The sequence below is a fragment of the Rana temporaria genome, chromosome 3 (genome assembly GCF_905171775.1).
Source record: "Rana temporaria chromosome 3, aRanTem1.1, whole genome shotgun sequence".
Taxonomy (NCBI): Eukaryota; Metazoa; Chordata; class Amphibia; order Anura; family Ranidae; genus Rana; species Rana temporaria.
In genome coordinates, this window is record NC_053491.1 from 26,122,155 (window position 1) to 26,146,182 (window position 24,028).

Sequence of the window (24,028 nt, forward strand, 5' to 3'; positions counted from 1 at the left end):
CTCCCAAAGGTGTTCTATCGGGTTGAGGTCAAGACTCTGTGCAGGCCAGTCAAGTTCCTCCACCCCAAACTCACTCATCCACACTATATTGCAAAAAGTATTGGGCCACCCCTCCAAATCATTTGGTGGAGGGGATTATGGTGTGGGGGTCGTTTTTCAGGGGTTGGACTTGGCCCCTTAGTTCCAGTGAAGGGAACTCTTAAGGCATCAGCATACAAAGTCATTTTGGACAATTTCATGGTCCCAACTTTGTGGGAACAGTTTGGGGATGGCATCTTTCTGTTCCAACATGACTGTACACCCGTGCACAAAGCAAGGTCCAAAAATACATGGATGAGCGAGTTTGGGGTGGATGAACGCGACTGGCCTGTACAGAGTCCTGACCTCAACCCGATAGAACACCTTTGGGATTAATTAGAGCTGAGACTGTGAGCCAGGTCTTCTCGTCCAACATCAGTCCCTGACCTCACAAATGTGCTTCTGGAAGAATGGTCAAACATTCCCATAGACACACTCCTAAACCTTGTGGACAGCCTTCCCAGAAGAGTTGAAGCTGTTATAGCTGCAAGGGGTGGGCCAACGCAATATTGAACCCTACGGACTAAGACTGGGATGCCATTAAAGTTCATGTGCGTCTAAAGGCAGGTGTCCCAATACTTTTGATAATATAGGCCTGGATTCAGAAAGGACATACGACGGCGTATCTCCAGATACGCCGTCGTATGTCCGAATGTGCGCCATCGTTTCTATGCGACTGATTCTTAGAATCAGTTGCACTTGAATTCGGCCAAGATACGACTGACGTAAGTCTCCTACGCCGTCGTATCTTGGGTGCATATTTACGCTGGCCGCTAGGGGCGCTTTCGTATATTTCCGCGTCGAATATGCAAATGAACTAGATACGCCGATTCAGAAACGTACTTGCGCCCGTCGAATTTAGCTACGCCGTTTACGTAAGGCGTCGGTCCGGCGTAACTTTACCCCTCATAAAGCAGGGGTAAGTCATGTTAAGGTATGGACGTCGGCAACGTCAGAACAGCAACGTATTTTACGTTGTTTGCGTAAGTCGCACGTGGATGGGCGTAGGTTACGTTCACGTCGACTAAGCATTGAGCCGGCGTAACTTAGGGAGAAAATTAGACGTGATACTGAGCATGCGCTCGCATGCGCCGTTGGTTAGGTGCGTCATTTACGTGGGGTCACGATTCATTTCCATACAACACGCCCCCTACCAGCCTACTTTGAATTACGCGGGCTTACGCTGGCCAATTTACGTTATGCCGCCGTAACTTAGGGCGCAGGTTCTTTGTGAATACGGTACTCGCCTCTCTAAGTTACGGCGGCGTAGCGTATATGAGATGCGTTACGCCTGCCTAAACTTAAGCCATTCTTTCGGAATCTGGCCCACAGTGTATATAATAAAATTATTTCAATGGTCCTGACAGCAACCCGAGGCAGGCGTCCCAATACTTTTGATAATATAGAATAAAATTGATAGTGCTATACAAGTGCCTGTAATAAATAAGTACAAAAATAAAAATAAAACCTACAACTATGAATAGATGGAGTTGCTCTGCCTTCCCATGGAGTGAATTATTGGCGTTCAGTGCAGACGATTACCATCTTTGCCGGCTAAAAACCGCACTGTCAAAACAAGCGAAGACGCGGAGGAATCTACACTCACCTTGTGTAATGAAAAAAAGGAAGGCGAAGGTTTGACAATAAGACAGACAAAGCTGCAGGAGCCCTTCCCAGACCGCAACAAGGGTTTCATTTCACGAACAGATCAGATCAGCCGGCTAAAATTATTACCGAGCGCCACTTGTAGCCGTCACCTGTGGTGGGTATAATTACAGGCTTCTGCTCAGAAAACACCCACATCAAAAACGGCAATAAAAAGGACCCGCGGTCTGCCAAGTTTAGGCCGACGGTGTAGAATGCACCCGAGGAGAGAGCACGGCGAGGATCAGCCGGAGAGAATAATAAAAATGACAACGCGGAAACAAATGACAATAAAGCCGAGGACGGCAAAGACGACGGGCGCATTCGATTAGCTACAAATCCAAGTACTCGGTCCAGGTCTTCTGTCCTACAACCTCGCCGACCAGACGATAGAGGATCTTCATCTACAGAGCACAACACCCAATATACAAGGGGCCAGATTCAGGTAGAATCGCCTATCTTTAGGCGGGCGTAGCGTATCCCAGATACACTACGCCGCCGTAAGTTTGAGCAGCAAGTTGTGTATTCACATAGTACTTGCGCTTAAACTTACGACGGCGCAGTGTAACTGGGCCGGCGTAAGCCCGCCTAATTCAAAATAGGCTGGCTGGGGGCGTGTACTATGTAAAATAGTAGTGACGGCACGCGCCGTCCGTGGACATATCCCAGTGCGCATGCTCCAAATGACGTCGGCAAATCGTCATGCTTTCGACGTTAACGTAAATTACGTCCAGCCCTATTCGCGAACGACTTACGCAAACGACGTAAAAAATTCAAATTTCGTCGCGGGAACGACGGCCATACTTAACATTGGCTGCGCCTCATAGACCCAGGGGTAACTTTACGCCGGAAAAAGCCTAACGTAAACGACGTAAAAAAAATGCGCCGGGCGGACGTACGTTTGTGAATCGGCGTATCTACCTAATTTGCATATTTTACGCTGAAATCGACGGAAGCGCCACCTAGCGGCCAGCGTAAATATGCAGCCTAAGGTACGACGGTGTAAGAGACTTACGCCGGTCGGATCTTAGGGAAATCTATGCGTAACTGATTCTATGAATCAGTCACATAGATACGACGGCGCCCAATCGGACTTACGACGGCTGGAGATACGCCGTTGTAAGTCTCTGTGAATCTGGCCCAAGTTCTTTTAGATGACAATTTACATTTGTATATTTAAAAAAAGGGCATATTATTTATTTACTGTATATACTCGAGTATAAGCCAAGATTTTCAGCCCTTTTTTAGGTCTGAAAATAACCCCCTCGGCTTATACTCGAGTCAGTACCTGCATTCTTGACAGACGTCCATTTTTTTAAAAGTCGTGTCTTCCCGCATGGCGTTCCGTTCCATGATAGGCATTTGACAATGTGTTCCGCCTATCACGGAGGTCCTCTCATCCTCGGACTCAGTTTCCCAGCAGACACTGTGTTCAGTGTTCCGCCAATCACGGACGTCCTCTTGTCCGAGGATGAAAGAATGTCCGTGATTGGTGGAACACTGAACACAGTGTCTGCTGGGAAACTGAGTCCGGGATGAGAGGACCTCCGTGATAGGCGCAATACAGTGTCAAATGCCTATCATGGAACGGAACGACAAGAGGAAACCGCGACTTTTAAAGAAAATGGAAGTCTGTCAAGAATTCAGGTACTCGGGCACAGTGAGACTGCAATGGGCACAGTGAGTACCGTATGGCACAGTGAGACTGCAATGGGCACAGTAAGTACCGTATGGCACAGTGAGACTGCAATGGGCACAGTGAGACTGCAATGGGCACAGTGAGGTATGGCACAGTGAGACTGCAATGGGCACAGTAAGGTATGGCACAGTGAGACTGCAATGGGCACAGTAAGGTATGGCACAGTGAGACTGCAATGGGCACAGTGAGGTATGGCACAGTGAGGTTTCAATGGGCACAGTGAGGTATGGCACAGTGAGACTGCAATGGGCACAGTGAGGTATGGCACAGTGAGTAATACGACCCCCTAATTTTCCAGCCAAAATGTTGGTTTTGGGATATACTCACCGTATAAGACGACCCCCTTCCTACTAGTCATGCCTCGCCTCACGGTGCCACCATTACATGCCAGACTGTGCCCCATTACATGCCAGACTGTGCCCCATTACATGCCAGACTCGCTGTGCCCTTACCTTATCCTAAGACATGCAGAATCGCGGCCGTACGTTTTTTCAAAAGCCGCTCCTCCTACAGTACGTCTTCTGTTCCGTGATAGGCGGAACACTCAGCTTCCCAGGAGGCACTGTGTTCAGTGTTCGCCTATCACGGAGGCCCTCACGTCTGAGGACGAGAGGGCCTCAGTGATAGGCGGACACTAAACACAGGACGAGAGGGCCTCCGTGATAGGCGAACACTGAACACAGTGCCTCCTGGGAAGCTGAGTGTTCCGGCTATCACGGAACAGAAGACGTAGGAGGCTATGCGAGGTAAGCCTGTGCTTAGTACGCCCACCCCCCTCCCACAAAAACCACCACACTTACACGCACTCGAAATTGGGTTAACATGCACGCACTTTGACCACGCGGTCTCTAAAAAAGAGAGGCAAAGGACTAACGGGGCTGGTTGAGCGGGCTAGATCCTCTCACTCCCTTATAGGGAGTCCCTCTGCCCCGTTGGGCTTCAAAGCGGAGCAGGTAGGGTGGGCTGTGTGGGAGGACCCCCTCACACACCCACCATTGCCACCCGGGGCATGGAGAAAGGTGGCAGATTGCCTCTGGGGGAGGCCTGCCTACTCCTAACTCCAGCAGTCTGGCTCCTCTCTCGAGTACACGCACAAAATACACTTTAAAAAAAAAAAAAGAAGACATAGGAGGCGCGGCTTTTGAAAAACCGCACGGCCGCGATTCTGCATGTCTTAGGATAAGGTAAGGGAGATGTTAGGTTACCAGCGTATAAGACGACCCCCGACTTTTAAGAAGATTTTAAGGGGTTAGAAAGTCGTCTTATACGCCGGAAAATACGGTCCTTATAAAGCCATCCACAACCTGGCCCCCAGCTACATCACTAACCTAATCTCAAAATACCAACCAAATTGTTCTCTTTGTTCCTTCCAAGACCTCCTTGCTCTCTAGCTACCTCGTCACCTCCTCCCACTCTTGTGTTTAGGACTTTTCCCGAGCCTCTCCCATCCTATGGAACTCCCTACCCCAATCTGTCCGATTATCTCCTACTCTGTTCGCTGGTAATCTTCAGGCCTAAAATAAATTTTTCATTTTTGTGCAAGAAAAATGCAACAACGGCTCTGGATGCGAAAGGGTTAAAGCATTTGCTCCCACAGTTTGAAGTTCTCACTAATATTGAAAACCCTTACAAAGAAGAAAAAGCCGACTAGGACATCCAATAAAAACGTACAATTGCCAGGTAAAAACATGGAACTCACCAAGAAAGCCATCAGGCTCCTTTTCGTCGACTCCCACTGAAAACAGCTCTTTACGAAACGCATTGTGTTCCAGACCGCCAGCGTGATCTTTTTGACACGGTAAACATTCCTCGATAAGATCTAACAGAAAGGAAAACGGATGAATATTTGGGAAATAGAAGTCTATTACAAGGAACCAATTTCACCCCAAGGATCCCTTTCCTTCAATAACTTACATTCTCTCAAGGTTTATGGACTACATATCTAAAAAAGGTCTAAATATAACAATAAGGTCAGAGAGGAAGTAAGTGTTGGTAATTCAGCAAAAGTAGCAATTGCAGAGTTCAGATGCCGTGCTGTTCTGATAATACTATACAAGTGTGGAATGGAGGTCGGTGGTGAACACGGTATAACCAGCAGAAAATAAGACATCCAGTGTACTTTAATGACGTAAACAGCATTCATATTATAAGGGCAGGTAAATGTTCCCCTTTGTAAAAAACTTAATTTATTTAATTTTTTTTAATTCTACATTTATTTATTTTTTTACATACAATCATTGGAGTAGTTCAGTGTCACCAACTCTTTTTTTTTTTTGCTGGTTACTGTGATGATCACCCTAGGGCAGTTGGTCTCTACCTGGGGGTCGGGACCCCCTTGGGGGTCGAATGATGATTTGTCAGGAGTCACCATATCCTGGACTGTTTCTGAAGCCCACCCTGCTCTCTCAGCCTTTTTGCAGCCACCCAAAAGGGTTATCCCTGGAGCCTGTGGCCACCCAGATGGGCCGTTCCTGGAGCCCACAGCCACCCACTCAGCCTCTTTGCAGTCGCCCATTCAGTTCACGGCATGGCGGCAGAGACTAGACTAGGTCAGCTGACTGGTGAGGAATGTGAAGTGGGAGGTGCTGGAGGAGACCCTATCTCTTGATTTCGGCATAGGTGTCACTCAGGGCTCAAGTCCTGCGGGAACGCGTGGGAACGGAGTCCCTGCACTTTTTTCACAGCAAGAACTCCGTTCCCTTTGCAGGACTAGAGCAGCCGAGAGCAGCCGAGCCAATCCTTCACTAAGCGGCGATGCCCAGCTCGAGTCACTGTCAGGGTCAGGCAAACCTTAGTAATCCTTTATGTTACTGGCCGCTTCCTGTATATGGATTCATCGGGTAGTGTGCAGGTATTCCGTCACTTCCTCGATGCCGCAATGTCTCCCGGGAGCTTTTGTCATTGTTCCCAGGAGACATTGCGGAGGTCTGCCGCAAGTTATCGCAGGATTTAGAAAGAACTTGCTTTTTTTCGATAGAGTGGATCGAAAAAAAAAAAAAAAAACATGCGGTTTAGTAATTATGCATATGAGCGTATAATTTTTTATTTTTTTTGGTGGAGCAGTGGATCTTGGGTGGGAGTTCCCACACTTTTTTCCCCAGGACTTGACCCCTGGTGTCACTGCTACGAAACACCACAAAGTCGGAGACACAGTGAGTAATACTACCTGTGATTATAGTTGCCATTAAAAGTCCCCACTACAGTTCTCAGATCAGCAGGTGACCTTGATCAAGAGCACCTAAGTTGGCTGATCAGGACTTCCCCCCCAACATTGCCCTTAACCCCAACTCCCCGCCAGCACTGCCACTCGTCCCATTCCCCCCCACACTCCACCAAGGAGTAAGAGAAGGTATAATGTAAGGCAGATGAAAAGAGGGGGAGCAACAAAGAAAAAGGGAGAGAAAGAATAAGAGAAAGAACAAGAAATACGGTTAGAGAGAGGGATGGGGGGAAAAAAAAACAAGAAATTATAATAGAGAGAGATAAAAGGGAAAGGAAGGAGAACAAAGAGAGAGTGGTACATCCTAAAATATACCAGAAGGGGTTTAATACTGTACGAGTGGAAGGGACTCAGGGAGCGCTAAATGTCCGTGGGTTGGGGCGCAAATTCCTTTTCTTCCCTTGGGTGCCGACAACCCACGCTACGAAAATAATTTTACTGTTAGGGGTCACCACAACTTGGAAAATTTTATCAAGGGGTCACGGCACTAGAGAGGTTGAGAACCACTCCCCTAGGGGGTGCATCAATATGCATGAGTGGGGTGACATATAGGTACATCACAGTGCCTGCTCAAGCTGCCGGCCAGCAGTAAATTTACTGCTGGCCAGTTGGCAAGTGTTTAACCCCCCTTGGCGGCGACGCTTCCTGGTCCTTGAAAGGGTTTCAGATGCCGGTAGGTGGGGCACGGTTTATAATCAGGTGACTGCCATGATTGGTGTCACATGATCAGAAAGCTCCCGATTGCAAGTAGTGATTGGGAGCTTTCCGGTGGCCGCCGGTAACCGTTGTCGGGAGTGAACAGGTGGCACGCTCTTGGCTTCTACAGGCCGAAAGAAAAAAATGCCAATTGCCTGTATAAGCAGCATTTTAATGCCAATTGTGCCCAGTATGCACAAGGCTTTAAAGTGGTTTATGTCTCTATCGAAACAAGAAGTTATGGAAAAGTGTGCCAACAGATAAACAAATTGGGCTGGATTCAAGAAGCAAATTGCGCCTGTGTAACCATAGTTACACAGCGCAATTGCTTACTTGCCCCGGCGTAACGAATGCTCCTGATTCAGGAACCTCGTTACGCCGACTGCAGCCTAAGATATGCGCGGCATAAGGCTCTTATGCCCGCATATCTTAGGCTGCATTCTTGCGATGGCCGCTAGGTGGCATTCCCGTTGTGCTCAGCGTATAGTATGCAAATTGAATACGAACGCCGATTCACAACGTTACGCGAGCCCTGCGTACGCAGTTTACGTTGTTTCCATACGGCGGTTTTCGCGTAAGGCTGCCCCTGCTATTAGCAGGGGCAGCCAATGTTACGTATACCCGTCGTTCCCGCGTCGCGAAATTTCAAATTTACATAGTTTGCGTAAGTGATTCGTGAATGGTGCTGCACGCCATTCACGTTCACTTTGAAGCAAATGACGTCCTTGCGACGTCATTTGCCCCAATGCACGTCGGGAAAGTTTCCCGATGGAGCATGCGCTCTACGATCAGCGCGGGAAAGCACCTAATTTAAATGATTCCCGCCCCCTACGGGATCATTTAAATTGCGCGCGCTTACGCCAGGCATTTTGCCGGCGCGCCCACGCAATTTACGGAGCTACTGCTCCGTGAATCAAGGGCAGCGCAGTAAATTTGCGGGGGCGCAGGGCAAAAACGTTGCCCTGCGCCTCCAAAAAAAAAATGGAAATCTACCTGAATCCGGGCCATTTTGGTAGAAGGAGTAAGGCCCCTTTCACACGGGGCAAAACAGGCAATTGCCCCAGCCTCCTCGCCATGGGGGCCCCAGACTTCCTCTTTAAAAAAAAAAGTAAGTTATAAAATTTGTTTTATTTAATAAATTAGCAAAATATATGTGAGTGCTTTGGATTACGAGCATTCTCCTGGAGTGGATTATGCTCGTAATCCAAGGTTCCCCTTATGTCAAATCACAAAAAAAGTAGTAAAGTGCAAAAAAAATAAAAATCCTTTGTTAACCAGGGTTCTGTGGGACTCTAGGGTTCCTCCGGAGGTTCTTAGGGGTTCCTTGAGCAACTTCTGCCTCTCATATGAATAACGACTGAAACCATTGATCTTTTTTAGATAGCTGTAAAAAGGAGGGGGGGGGGGATTCTTCCCAATGACCACAAATGTAGGGAACATTCTTCCCAGTGACTATCACACTAATGTACTGTGAGTTGTAGATATAGGCCCAGATTCACAGAGAGGTGGGCGCACATTACGCCGCCGTAAGGCAAACGCCGTACGCCGCGGAGAGGCAAGCACTGCATTCAGCAAGCTATTGCTCCCAACGCTGCGTCGGCGTGGAGTAGGTTTCAAAGGCGCAGGCCGGCGTAGGTGGAAGTGGGCATGACCCATGCAAACCCATGTAAATGAGGCTTGACCCCATGCAAATGATGGGCCGAGCGCCAGACAAGTACGTATAACGAACTGCGCATGCGCTGTGACGTGGACGTATCCCCCTGTGCATGCTCACAATCACGTCGGAACAACTGCCTAAGATACGCCGGATCACTGCATTTGCCATGAACGTAACCTACGCCTGCATACGCCATGAACGTAACCTACGCCCAGCCAGACACACGTCCAACGTAAAATACACCGGCTTGTGTTCCCTGGTGCAGACCTTTGCATGTCTGCTGCTGGGTTGCACCTCCTTTATGGGGCTTAACTTTACGCCAGACGTACAACTTACGCGAACCTCTCGTAGCCTGCGTCAGGCGCACGCAGGTTCGTGAATCGCCGTATTTCCCTCATTTGCATGTTTGAATGGCTAATCAATGGGAGCGGCACCCAGCCCATATGTGCGCCCACTCTACGCCGGCGTAAGCAAGATACGTCGTCGGGGTGTAGCCTGGTTTTAGGCGCATATCTGTTTGTGGGTCTTGCGCACAGATACGACGGCGCACATTTTCACTTACGTCAGCGTTGAGAAAAGCTGTTGTACCCACTCATCCCCAGGTTTTTTTTTTTCAGGGGGAACTTGGAGGAACTCAGTTCCACCACCTCTGGCTCAGACACGTTGGTGCCTGCTCTCCACAATCACTGGTAAACACAGAAGTCCGGTTTCTGTGTTTACAAGTGACAGCTCTGCACTCTGTGTGTAACCCCCCTGAACTCTGCACTCTGTATGTAATGCAATCCTGATATATAATGCCCCTTTAACCACTTGCTTACCGGGCACATAAACCCCATTCGTGCCCAGGCGAAATTTCAGCTTCCGGCACTGCGTCGCTTTAACTGACAATTGCGCGGTCGTGCGACGTGGCTCCCAAACAAAATTGACGTCCTTTTTTCCCCACAAATAGAGCTTTATTTTGGTGGTATTTGATCACCTCTGTGGTTTTTATTTTTTGCGCTATAAACAAAAAAATTGCGACAATTTAAAAAAATATATATATATTTTTTACTTGTTGCTATAATAAATATCCCAATTTTTTTTAAAAAAAATATTTTTCTCAGTTAAGGCCGATACGTATTTTTCGACGTATTTTTGTAAAAAAAAAAAAAAAACGCAATAAGCGACTGGTTTGCGCAAAAGTTATAGTGCCTACAAAATGGGGGATAGATTTATGTTTTTTTTTTTTTTTTTACTTGTAATGGCGGCGATTTGCGATTTTTTTGTCAGGGCAGCGATATTGCGGCGGACGTATCGGACACTTTTGACACAATTTTGGGACCATTCACATTTATACAGCGATCAGTGCTATAAAAATGCACTAATTACTGTATAAATGTGACTGGCAGTGAAGGGGTTAACACTAGGGGGTGAGGAAGGGGTTAAATGTATTCCCTCATTGTGTTCTTACTGTGTGGGGGGTGACTGGGGGAGGTGACCGATGCTGTGTCCCTATGTACAAGGGACACAGATAGGTCTCCTCTCTCCCTCACAGCACGTGGAGCTCTGTGTTTACACACAGAGCTCCACGTCCTGCTGTGTTACCGACGATCGCGAGTGTCTGGCGGACATCGCGGCCGCCAGGTACACGCATCAGCTCCCGAGCGATGCGCCGGGCACGTTGTTTCCCCACTGCGCGCCCCCAGCGGCGCGCACAGGGAACAACAACAACAGGATGTCCAGGGACATCCACCCGGCACTTAAGAGCCGCGCTGTGGACGTCTTTTGTCCATAGCGCGGATCCCAAGTGGTTAAGACCCTTCTACTGTTCGTGAAATTTGACTGACCACACCCACCATTTGATGTGATTTGGAGGTGTGTGCAGGGGGAGGGGTTTTGGGGGGTCGTGGTTGAGTTCCAGTACCTATTGTTTAAGAAAACAAAGCCCTGCTCATCCCCATACAGGTGAACTGGTAACTATCATGTAATATCTGCACTTCCACATTTGCTCATCCACTGGCCAACTGATTTCTATCGAAGAGTGAACAGTTTTGGGCTTTTACTATGGACTTCACCAACCTTTTTTGAGAACTTGGGGTTGTCTTCCATAAAGCGCGTCTCTCTTGGGTTAAGTGTCCTAATACTTGCTCTGACCTATAAAAAAAGAGAACAAAATCCGATTGAAGGAATTTTTTAAATGAACCTTCATGTAAAAACGGGTTTCATTGCTTGAACTACTTACTGGATTAAATATCACATCAATCTCTAAATAGATCACTCCTTTCGAGGCTGTGGCCAAGTCTTTGTTTTTTAACAAGTAAGCAATTTGTTGCCCATTCCTTACCTAGAAAGAAAAAAAAAATTACAATTATGTATCCTTTAAAATGAATGGCACATATATTGGCTTGGCACTTAAAGCGGTGGTTCACCCTCCTTAACATCATTATAGCATTAAATTTGGCATCGTAGCGCGAGCTACAGTATGCCGGTCTTAAATTTTTTAATCCCCGTACTCACTGTGCTATTGATCATTGAAGATTCTGACTCCCGCGGGGAATGGGCGTGCCTATGGAGAGGGAGGATGATTGACGGCCGGCTCTGGCACGTCACGCTCCCCGAAGACAGCCGGAGTAGGTCTCAGGCTCTTCACGGCGCCTGCGCACAGGCTATGCGCAGGCGCCGTGAAGAGCCAAGCCTATTTCGGCTATTTCCGGAGAAGCGTGACGTGCCAGGGCCGGCCGTCAATCACCTTCTCTCACCATAGGAACGCCCATTCCACGGAATCTTTAATGTGGAATAGCACAGTGAGTACGGGGATAAAAAATGTAAGACCGGCATACTGTAGCTCGCGCTACGATGCCGAATGTAATGGTAGAATAAAAAAAAAATTTTTTTTTTTTTTTAATAGGGTGAACCCCCGCTTTAAACGGACTCTAAACTCTGGTTTAAAAAAAAATTCTATTCAATATGCATACCTCCCAACAAGCACAGATTCTGCCGTACTATTGGAGGAGGCGGGCGGAGCTGAATGGGCAGTACTGCTGGAGGAGGAACCATAGCGGCACGTCAATGACTGCTGAGGGAGGAGACATTCTGTGCAAAGGTGAGAGGCATCCACTTCGTGGTTATCTCCCAAACTGCAATGGTCATTTTCACAGTAAACAATGCATTTTAAATGCATTTTTTGCTGTGAAAATGACAATGGTCCCAAAAATGTGTCAAAATTGTCCGAAGTGTCCGCCATAATGTCGCAGTCACGAAAAAAATAATTTTTTATATATTTTTGGGGGATATTTATTATAGCAAAAAGTAAAAAATATTGAATTTTTTTCAAAATTGTCGCTCTATTTTTGTTTATAGCGCAAAAAATAAAAACCGCAGAGGTGATCAAATACCACCAAAAGAAAGCTCTATTTGTGGGGAAAAAAGGACACCAATTTCGTTTGGGAGCCACGTCGCACGACCACGCAATTGTCTGTTAAATGGACGAAATGCCGAATCACAAAAACTGGCCAGGTTTTTTACCTGCCTAAAGGTCCGGGTCTTAAATGGTTAAAGTGGAGGTTCACCCTCAAAAAAAATTCTGACATCACATGGAGTCGGCCGGTGTTTTTTTTTTTTTCTCAGCACATACCTCGTTATCACGATTTTCACCCCCCGGCAATCCCGCGGGACTGGGCGTTCCCAAGCACTGCCTGTGATTGACAGGCTTCCGAACGGCGCATACTGCGCGTCACAGGTTGCCGACAGAACCCGAACGTCGGTGCGCAGGCGCCGTATAGAGCCACACCGACGTTCGGGTTTTTCGGCAACCTGTGACGCGCAGTATGCGCCGTTCGGAAGCCTGTCAATCACAGGCAGTGCTTGGGAACGCCCAGTCCCGCGGGATTGCCGGGGGGTGAAAATCGTGATAACGAGGTATGTGCTGAGAAAAAAATAACACCGGCATTCTGTCGGTAGAATGGCTCGACTCCATGTGATGTCAGAAATTTTTTGGAGGGTGAACCTCCACTTTAACAACAAAAAATGACAATTTACTTTAAAATCGAAAAGGTTACACATGTTAACCCACGAATGTTACAGTAAAACAATCTGAACACTTCAAAAAAATGCAGAATAGTTTCACTTATAATATCAAATGTATTTGCAGAGAAAAAAAAAGAAACATAATAGGAGGAGGAAAATTGCCGGGATGATACTTATTAAATTCTTGGCATTGTGTACTCACAAGAACAGCTTTGCTGGACATTGATCCTCTGGAGCTTAATAATGTGCAAATGCCACTTTTAGAGGAAAAGGACATGCTATCTGTGTGGCACAATCTGCCCCTCTGGCACAATATTACATTCTCGGCAGCATTAGTGTCGATGAAGAACATTCAATGAACTTGTAGCCAAATGTTCTTTATGGCCATTTTCCGCACACATTCCCTTTACACACAGGTGTAGTCAGAGGACCATCCACAAGTTCATAAAGATTGCCGAAAGACTGGGCAGCCCTTAAAGTAAAAAAAAAAAAACGAGCGAGCGCGCAGTCTGCCGGAGGATCCCTCAGAACATTTGGCACAGAGTGGTGCTCGGCATGAGCATCTGCTCCAGCCTATCTCTTCCAATAACATCAGGGATATGGGGACCCAGGGACACGTTAACTCATCAAAAAGTGCACAAAAGAACAGGGAGCAGGGGCCGTTCCTCAAACATCAGCATGTTCAATGGCTCAACCACGGCATTACCCGCTGCTTGGATTAACACTGCACGGGAGAGACTGGTATTTAATGTATAGGAAGGGGGACTGGGATACTTTAGTTTACTAAAAGGTCTGTTCACTATATTACAGCATCCTGGAAACCCAACATGGCACATGTTGGCATAGTCTACAGTTACTAGTACCCCATAAACAGCTTGCTTAGCTCCAGTCTCTGCGTACTAGACATGTGCGTTCCCGTTCGTAACGAATGGATTTTCGTACGAACTTGTTAGTTTTCGTACATTCGGATCAATTCAAACATACGAAAAGCTGAAAGACCCAAAATACGAAAATTACGGAATTACGAATAAGCAAAATAACGAACAAGCGAAACTACGAACGTATGATTGGACAATCTTACTAAAATACGAAACACCGAAAAAGCAAAAGAACGAAAATGACATCTATAACGAACAATTTGCATTCCGTATTTTAAATCCTTTGTCTGTTCGTATTTTCATTTGTATGTTTTGTAAATCCGTTTGTCTGTTCGTAAATTTGTGTACTTGTATCGTTCTTTGGAATGGGCACTGGGCAGTGTAGTTAGTGAGTGATTACTTAACCACTTAAGCCCCGGACCAATATGCTGCTAAATGCCCAAAGGCGTGGCTCCCAAACAAAATTGGCGTCCTTTTTTCCCCACAAATAGAGCTTTCTTTTGGTGGTATTTGATCACCTCTGCGGTTTTAATTTTTTTCGCTATAAACAAAAATAGAGCGACAATTTTGAAAAAAATGCAATATTTTTTACTTTTTGCCATAAATATCCCCCAAAAACATATATAAAAATTATTTTTCCCTCAGTTTAGGCCGATACGTATTCTTCTACCTATTTTTGGTAAAAAAAAAATCGCAATAAGCGTTTATCGATTGGTTTGCGCAAAATTTATAGCGTTTACAAAATAGGGGATATTTTTATTGCATTTTTTTTTTTTTTTTTTTTTTTTACTACTAATGGCGGCGATCAGCGATTTTTTTCGTCACTGCGACATTATGGCGGACACTTCGGACAATTTTGACACATTTTTGGGACCATTGTCATTTTCACAGCAAAAAATGCATTTAAATTGCATCGTTTATTGTGAAAATGACAGTTGCAGTTTGGGAGTCAACCACAGGGGACGCTGAACGTGTTAGGCTTCACCTAGTGTGTGTTTACAACAGTAGGGGGTGTGGCTGTAGGTCTGACGTCATCGATTGTGTCTCCCCTATAAAGGGGATGACACGATCGATGCGCCGCCACAGTGAAGCACGGGGAAGCCGTGTTTACATACGGCTCTCCCCGTTCTTCAGCTCCGGGGAGCGATCGCGACGGAGCGGCTATAAACGAATAGCCACGCCATCGTCCCGGATCGCTCCCCACGGGAATCCGCCCGCCGCGGGGGGGGGTCCCGATCGGACCCCCGACCCGCGGAAAGGCAAGGACATATATATACGTCCTTCTGCCTGTCCTTGCCATTTTGCGGACGTAAACAGTCGTGCGGTGGGCGTTAAGGGGTTAATATCTTAGCCAATCAGCTTATCTCTTTTGTGCTGAGTCACATTGGACAGTGTAAAGCCTCGTACACACGATCGGACTTCAAACTAACTTTTCCGTGGATTTTTGTATGAAGGGAGTTGGCCGGACTTTTGAAACCAAAAAAGTTTGTCCGATGGAGCGTACACACGGTCGGATTTTTTGGAAAACGCTCATTTTGACGTTTGTTGGCAAACAGTCCGACCGTGTGTACGGGGCTTAAGAGAAAATATATCTTACTATGGATTAGCCGCGTGTTGCTATGTATTTACGAAAGTACAAAAATACGAATCTATTAAACGAAAATGTATTATCTAACAAAATTACGAATTTCGAATCAATGAAAATAAATTAGACAGAATTACGAATCATTCAGTATAAACGAAAATAAAACTGTTACGAAAATACGAACGGGTCCGAATAGGAAAACTTGAGTCTCACGAAATTACGAATCTTTATAAATCTACGTAACGAGACGAAACGGAGCAAAAAAAATACAAATTTTTTGTTGTGCACATGTCTACTGTGTACTTTCTTTCAGATGAGCTTTGCACCTTTGCCCCCCATTTGCATTGATATTAGTGGTGATCTGAAAGTCTAAGATTTCTTCAAGGAAAAAACATTTTAGAAACCTTGAGGTTTCTTCAGGGGTGCCTAAAAATTGCCCAAATACAAACGCCGGCGTGTGGATGAAGGCTGCCTTTTAATTACACATAGCCACAGGTTTTTATTTTGCACCACTACAACTTCTAGCTGCCGGCGTCTTAACGACCAATAGGGTCATCAGTTGATAAGGAGGATGTCAGTCGCCTGCACAGAATCCTTATTTGGCCCTCCCCTACCCACAGTGGCAGCTGGTGCTCCAATTTTTTTTGGGGGGGCGCAAACAAACTGAAAAAAAAACGATCGCAGCCACTGTACCCATCAATTGGCGCCACTGTGCCCCATCAATTGGCGCCACTGCCCCCCATCAATTGGCGCCACTGTCCCCCCATCAATTGGCGCCACTGTCCCCCCATCAATTGGCGCCACTGTCCCCCCATCAATTGGCGCCACTGTCCCCCCATCAATTGGCGCCACTGTCCCCCCATCAATTGGCGCCACTGTCCCCCCATCAATTGGCGCCACTGTCCCCCCATCAATTGGCGCCACTGTCCCCCCATCAATTGGCGCCACTGTCCCCCCATCAATTGGCGCCACTGTCCCCCCATCAATTGGCGCCACTGTCCCCCCATCAATTGGAGCCACTGTCCCCCCATCAATTGGAGCCACTGTCCCCCCATCAATTGGAGCCACTGTCCCCCATCAATTGGAGCCACTGTCCCCCATCAATTGGCGCCACTGTCACCCATCAATTGGCGCCACTGTCACCCATCAATTGGCGCCACTGTGCCCCATCAATTGGCGCCACTGTGCCCCATCAATTGGCGCCACTGTGCCCCATCAATTGGCGCCACTGTGCCCCATCAATTGGCGCCACTGTCACCCATCAATTGGCGCCACTGTCACCCATCAATTTGCGCCACTGTGCCCCATCAATTGGCGCCACTGTGCCCCATCAAATGCTGCCTGTATGCCCCCCCCCCCCCCGCCCAGCACTTGCCTGTCTCGGGTCACGGCGCTGTCCTCCACGCTCCCTTTCGAGTCCTCATGTCTTTTCCCGTCCTCTTCCTGTCCTCTGCTATTAATGGACGCCTGATAGGCGTCCAATCACAGCACCTGTCGCTTCAGCCAATCAATCAGGCAAGATGTAACCAGACCCAGGCATCATGATTGGCTGAGAGGCGGGTCAGTGTTAGGGAAGCGATTTATTCGTTTCCCTAACACAACACTGTGTAAATAGCAAACGCACAGCAGTGTGCCTGCTGTTTACCAATTTGGAAGCCTATTAGAGCCCACGGCTCTAATCAGGTGCTTCCAAAAACACCCCCACTGCTGTAATTCAGATGCCCGGCACCCGACAAGGAGCAGCAGCGGCAACCATAGATAGATTGATGCAATGCAGCAGCGGCAACCATAGATAGATTGATGCAATGCATCAATCTATCTATGGTTGCCGCTGCTGCTCCTTGTCGGGTGCCGGGCATCTGAATTACAGCAGTGGGGGTGTTTTTGGAAGCGCCTGATGCATCAATGCATCAATCTATCTATGGTTATAGACAGGTGCAGGAGAGAGGGGGCGGTGCTTTATGTATGCACCTCCACTGCCTGCCCCTCTCCATCAGCGTTAGGGGTCACATTAGCTGAGTGATGGAGAAAAACCAAGGGAGAAAAGAAACATTGGAATACTAGTCAGTACCAGTTTGCAAAAGTGCATTTGCTTTGGAAGAATAAATCAACTCCAACGTTGGGCGTCCGACTTGGACTTGTGGATGTTTCTGTATTATGTAAAACTATCCAATTGTCTGAAAGGACAGGCCATTCCTATTGGATGCCTAGGAGGAGGGGAGGAGATGTGTGGCAGAAGCGAGGAGGAGAAGACACAGGAGCCGCTGCCCCGATTGCCGATGTGCCCGCCAATGCCCGATCACTGCCGCCTAGATGGGGTAAGTGCCGGTAGACCATCAGCTAGTGAGGGAGGGGGGGTTGAGGTGCCGTGGGCGGGAGTGGCTGTTTGCCGCCCCCCCCCCCCCCCCAACACAAAAACCACCAGCCACCACTGACAACAGTAAGCCGGGGAATGACTAGTCAGTTATCTGAACCTAATCAATGAGGACACAGAGGCCTGGATTCACAAAGGAGTTACGACGGTGTATCTCCAGATACGCCGTCGTGACTCTGAGTGCGGCCGTCGCAACTCGGCGCCTGATTCATAGAATCAGATACGCCTCACAGTTGCCTAGATAGTGATACGAGCGGCGCAAGTCTCCTACGCCGTCGTATCTTAGGGTACATATTTACGCTGGCCGCTAGGTGGCGCTTCCGTTTATTTCCGCGTTGAATATGTAAATTAGCTAGATACGCCGATTCACGAACGTACGTGCGCCCGGCGTAGCACGATACGTCGTTTACGTTAGACATACGCCGGCGTAAAGTTACCCCTCATAAAGCAGGGGTAAGTCATGTTAGGTATGGACGTCAGAAACGTACGAACAGCGTCGTATTTTACGTCGTTTGTGTAAGTCGTCCGTGAATGGGGCTGGACGTAAGTTACGTTCATGTCGAAAGCATTGACTATTTGCGGCGTAATTTGGAGCATGCGCACTGGGATATGTTCACGGACGGTGCATGCGCCGTTCGTTAAAAACGTTGGGTCACAATTCATTAGCATAAAACACGCCCACACTAGTTGACTTTGAATTACGCGGGCTTATACCGGCACATTTACGCTACGCCGCCGTAACTTTGGACGCAAAGTGGAGTGCTTTGTGAATACTGCACTTGCCTCTCTAAGTTGCGGCGGGCGTAGCATAAATACGATACGCTACGCTCGCTTATATTTACGCCTCCCTACGTGAATCTGGGCCAGACACTTCTTATTCAAAATGGCTTTAAGGAGATGTGTAGCAAAGCTCAGACAGGAAGTCAGGAGCGCACTGCATTTCTGGCAGATCAATTTTTCCTGCACTGCAAGTATTGCACAGATGTACTGAAAAGGTTTATTTTTTTGGCCACACAAACTTTAAATTTGTTTTTTTTGGAGGTGTGCATAGAAACCAATCACCTTCTAGCTTGTTCAACTAAAGCTTGGTACATATTCCGCAGACAAAGCGTAAGACTTTTGCCTGAAGGGCGTTGGCCGTGAACTTGTCTCGCATACAAACGGCAAAGAATTGTCGGACAACAAACCCAAAACTGCATGTTTTTTCAGCTCTTTAGCGCCACCCTTTGGGCAACTTCTGCTAACGTTGTGTTATGGTGAGCATTTCTTCTGAGCATGCGTGTCTGTACTCTGGATTTTTGTCCGAAGAACTTCTGTACACACGATCCGATAATCCGCAACGCACATTTGTTGTCGGAAAATTTTAAAGCATGCTAGCCAAAATTTGTTGGCGGAAAATCTGACAATTGTCCGATAGAACATACAAACGGTCGGATTTTCCAACAGCCTGTCAACACACAATTTCTGTCGGAAAATCCGATCGTGTGTACGGAGCGTCAGAAATGGGGACATGAAAACAATCCATGACTTTTTTCTTTAGACACTTCGAGCCTAAAAAAGATTTAATTAGCCTCTCTTTCTTTTAAATATATATTACAAACTTTATCAACAATGTTCACTTACAGACAGTAGAGGAATCACGACTTTCCCAAGAAAATCAGGAACTTTATCTCCATCTTCATCAAAAACGGTCACCTCTAGCGTGTCATGAAGATCCTTGATGGGACTGAAAGAGATATTTTTTGACATTAACCTTCTCCTTAATATTAGATAAGAAAAGGTACATTTAACTACAGGACTTTTTTTTTGCGATGTGGCACTGTGCTACTTTAACCACTTAAGACCGAGACCTGGAGAGTCAGGACGCTCTCTACGTTGCAGATAGAGAAAGGAGCTGTGCGTTAGTGGGCGTTCTGATTCTCCTTTAGTCCAAGGGAGGGGGCGAGCACGACACTCCACACCAGGGAGAAAGCCTCACATTACTGTGTGGAGTTACAGACAGAAGAACAGGAAGTGAGGATTTCTCAGAAGAAATAAGGACATTTAAAAGCAAAATGGAAGGATGAGGTAAGTGAAGGAGGACTGCACTAAGGTAAAGGAAGCTATTTAGGGGAAAAAAAAATCCTTTACAACCCCTTTAACCGCTTAAGGACCGCCTCCTGCACATATACGTCGGCAGAATGGCACAGCTGGGCACAAGCACGTACAGGTACGTCCTCTAAGTGCCCAGCCGTGGGTCGCGGGCGTGCGCCCGCGACTCGGTCCGAAGCTGCGGGACCCGCGAACCTGATCGCCGCTGGAGTCACGCGATCGGTCCCAGGAGCTGAAGAACGGGGAGAGCTGTGTGTAAACACGGCTTCCCCGCTCTTCACTGTGGCGCCGTCATCGATCGTGTGTTCCCTTTTATAGGGAAACACAATCAATGACCTTACACCTACAGCCACACCCCCCTACAGTTAGAAACACAAATGAGGTCACACTTAACCCCTTCAGCGCCCCCTTGTGGTTAACTCCCAAACTGCAATTGTCATTTTCACAGTAAACCATGCATTTTTAATGCATTTTTTGCTGTGAAAATGATAATGGTCCCAAAAATGTGTCAAAATTGTTCGAAGTGTCCACCATAATGTCGCAGTCACGAAAAAAATCGCTGATCGCCGCCATTAGTAGTAAAACATTTTTTTTTATAAAAATGCTATAAAACTATCCCCTATTTTGTAAACGCTCTAAATTTTGCGCAAACCAACCGATAAATGCTTATTGCGATTTTTTTTTACCAAAAATAGGTAGAAGAATACGTATCGGCCTAAACTGAGGAAAAAAAATGTTATATATATTTTTGGGGGATATTTATTATAGTAAAAAATATAGGGCCAGATACACAAAAGAGATATGACGGCGTATCTCCTGATACGCCGTCGTATCTCTGAGATACGATTGTCGTATCTATGCGCCTGATTTATTGATTTATAGAATCAGTTATGCATAGATAGCCCTAAGATCCGACAGGTGTAACTGTGTTACACCGTTGGATCTTAGGCTGCAATTCTAGGCTGGCCGCTAGGTGGCGATTCCATTGCGGTTGGCGTAGAATATGCAAATGAGTAGTTACGGCGATTCACGAACGTCCGCTTTGCCCGTCAATCTAAATTTACATTGTTTCCGTAGAGATGCGTCGCGTAAAACTAAGCATGCTCTCTAGGTGGTCCAACCAATGTTAAGTATGGCCGTCGTTCCCGCGTCGAATTTTTAAATTAAACGCTGTTTGCGTAAGTCGTCCGTGTATGGCGCTGGACGCCATTTACGTTAACGTCAAAACCAATGACGTCCTTGCGACGTCATTTAGCGCAATGCACGTCGGGTAATTTTAGGGAAATGTTTTTTGTTTGGGAGAAACGTCGCACGACCGCGAAATTGTCAGTTAAAGCGACGCAGTGCCGAATCGCAAAAACTAGCCAGGTCCTTTAGCTGCCTAAAGGTCCGGGTCCTAAGTGGTTAATGGCTTATTTACATATGCAAATCCGGCCCGCCCCGTGCAGGATTATAAAATACCATCTGAATCACATGTTTAACAATGTACAGGTTCTAAAATGAAAATAAACTCCATTACAAAAGAAGGCACATTTTCCATTTAAAGAGTAAATGTCAATACATCACAGCATAGTTATTGGACCCTCAGAAAAGAGATGTCTGGATTTCCAGTAGAACGCACTGATGCTCCGGTGACAGGTGTTGGAGATATGCCGAGGTTCAGTGCGGCACAGCGGGTGGCTTCTGTGTTGTCATTTTATGCAAATAATTAGATAGTGTTGTTATAATATCCACAACCGGCGCACATGGAGATGGTGGCTGGGGAGCTCTGGCAATATTCAAGGATTTTATTTTATGCAGCTGCATATAGAAATATACAGTCGTCACGGGTTATTGCATAATTCTTATAGAAAGGAGCTTTCAATATATTAGAAATTAACCAAACCAATTCCTTAAAAATTCAAGCTTTCCAAATATACTAGGGGCCAGATTCAGGTACATTTGCGGCGGTCTAACGTATCCCATTTACGTTACACCGCCGCAAGTTTTACGGGCAAGTGCTTGATTCACAAAGCACTTGCCTGTAAACTTGCGGCGGCGTAGCGTAAATGCGTCCGGCTCAAGCCCGCCTAATTCAAATGGGGCGTGTATCATTTAAATTAGGCGCATTCCCGCGCCGAACGTACTGCGCATGCTCAGTTTTGAAAATTCCCGCCGTGCTTTGCGCGAAATGACGTTGCACCAACGTAATCTTTTGAACGGCGACGTGCGTTACGTCCTTTCCTATTCACGGACAACTTACGAAAGAAAAAAAAATGTTAAATTCGACGCAGGAACGACGGCCATACTTTAACATGGGCAGTCTAAAGATAAGCCATGAAATAGCAGCCGTAATTATCCATCGGGAAAATCCGACTAGCGACGACGTAAGAGAATGCGACGAACGCATGTACCTTCGTGGATCGCCGTAAACAGCTAATTAGCATACCCGACGCGGAAAACGACGCAAACTCCACCCAGCGGGCACCGAAGTATTACACCTACGATCCGAAGGCGTACGAAGCCGTACGCCTGTCGGATCGAAGCCTAAAGCCGTCGTATCTTGGTTTGAGGATTCAAACTAAAGATACGACGCGGCAAATTTGAAAATACGCCGGAGTATCAGTAGATACGCCGGCGTACTTCTTCTGTGAATCTTGCCCTAGGTTTTTATATTAGGCAGGCATCACTTTAACCCCCTTGGCGGTAAACCCGAGCGTGACTCGGGGTTGGTTTTCCATGTTAGGATCGGTATCCCCGAGTCACGCTTGGGCTGGACGTGCAGAGTGTGCAGCGGCGCGGCTTACCTTCTCACTGGATCCACAGGCAAGTTACTCACCTTGTCCCTGGATCCAGCGATGCCACCCCGCTGTGTGAGCGAGCGGGACCTCCTCGCTCGATTCACAGTGTCCCCGTGTGCCGCCGATCTCCGTTCCCTGCGACGTTACGATGCACGGGAGCGGAGAGCGGCGCCAAATTCAAAAAAGTAAACAAACACTTTACATACAGTACTGTAATATATAAGATTACAGTATACTGTATGTAAAAAATACACCCCCCCTTGTCCCTAGTGGTCTGCCCTGTGTACTACATGTACTTTTGTATAATAAAAAATGTTCTTTCTGCCTAAAAACTGTAGATTGTCCAAAAGTGTCCCTTTATGTCAAAAATGGTTTTAGATCAGCTAGAAAACAGCGATAATAAATTATAATCACTTGCAGAATTGTGCGATAGCGATTTGTGGGGAAATTCGTCATAAAAAAAAAAAGTAATGACAGCGACAATTCTGCAACTGAGCAAATTTCAGTGATTTTGAGTTGATTACATTATTGAATAATTTTTATTATAATTATATTATTTGTTATAATTAATTATAATTATTTATTATATTATAATTTATAATTTTGTTTTAAAAAAAAAATCATACCCGGGATGCCTACTAGACTCTTGCTTGGTCAGATTTAAATGAGTTATTCCTAAGAATTACAGGCCTACAGTATAAAACGCCAAATTTCCTTGCAAAATAATTGTACCGCTTTTGGTACGTAATTCCAGACAGAATCATACCGCCAGGGAGGTTAAAGGAACTTTTTTTTTATCAGATTTAGCCTAGGTTCACACTGCTGCGAATTCAAAATCGCGGTAAAATGCACGATTTTGCCGCGATTTCGGCCGCAATTTAATGTAAATCGCGGCCCGAAATCGCAAAAAGTAGTACAGGAACTACTTTTTGAAATCGCAGATGCGGCGTCGCACTGATTAGGACAGTGCCATTGCCGACAATTTGAGATGCGATTTGACATGTCAAATCGCATGTCAAATCGTTCCAAATCGTACCCAGTGTGAACCAGGGCTAAAAGTGCAAAAGTAGTACTGCTTGGTGCCATGTTACACCTTAAATGGATATAACATACACTATATTACCAAAAAGTATTGCCTTGAGTTGCGGTCAGGACCATTGAAATAATTTTATTATATACACTTTATTATCAAAAGTATTGGGACACCTGCCTTTACACGCACATGAACGTTATTGGCATCCCAGTCTTAGTCTGTAGGGTTCAATATTGAGTTGGCCTACCCTTTGCAGCTATAACAGCTTCAACTCTTCTGGGAAGGCTG

General features: G+C 46.5%; 1 protein-coding gene across 2 annotated transcripts in view; it reads right to left on the bottom strand.

Moving 5' to 3' along the window:
* Positions 1–24,028, bottom strand: part of MCTP2 (multiple C2 and transmembrane domain containing 2) — a 329,446-nt gene that overhangs the window by 72,526 nt on the left and 232,892 nt on the right. For both annotated transcript variants that reach the window (XM_040342357.1, XM_040342356.1), the window contains exons 14-17: positions 19,460–19,562; positions 11,216–11,317; positions 11,053–11,127; positions 5,121–5,240 (exon numbers count right to left, since the gene is read on the bottom strand). In XM_040342357.1, coding sequence (XP_040198291.1) covers positions 5,121–5,240; positions 11,053–11,127; positions 11,216–11,317; positions 19,460–19,562 — 400 coding nt within the window. The remainder of the gene's footprint in view (positions 1–5,120; positions 5,241–11,052; positions 11,128–11,215; positions 11,318–19,459; positions 19,563–24,028) is intronic.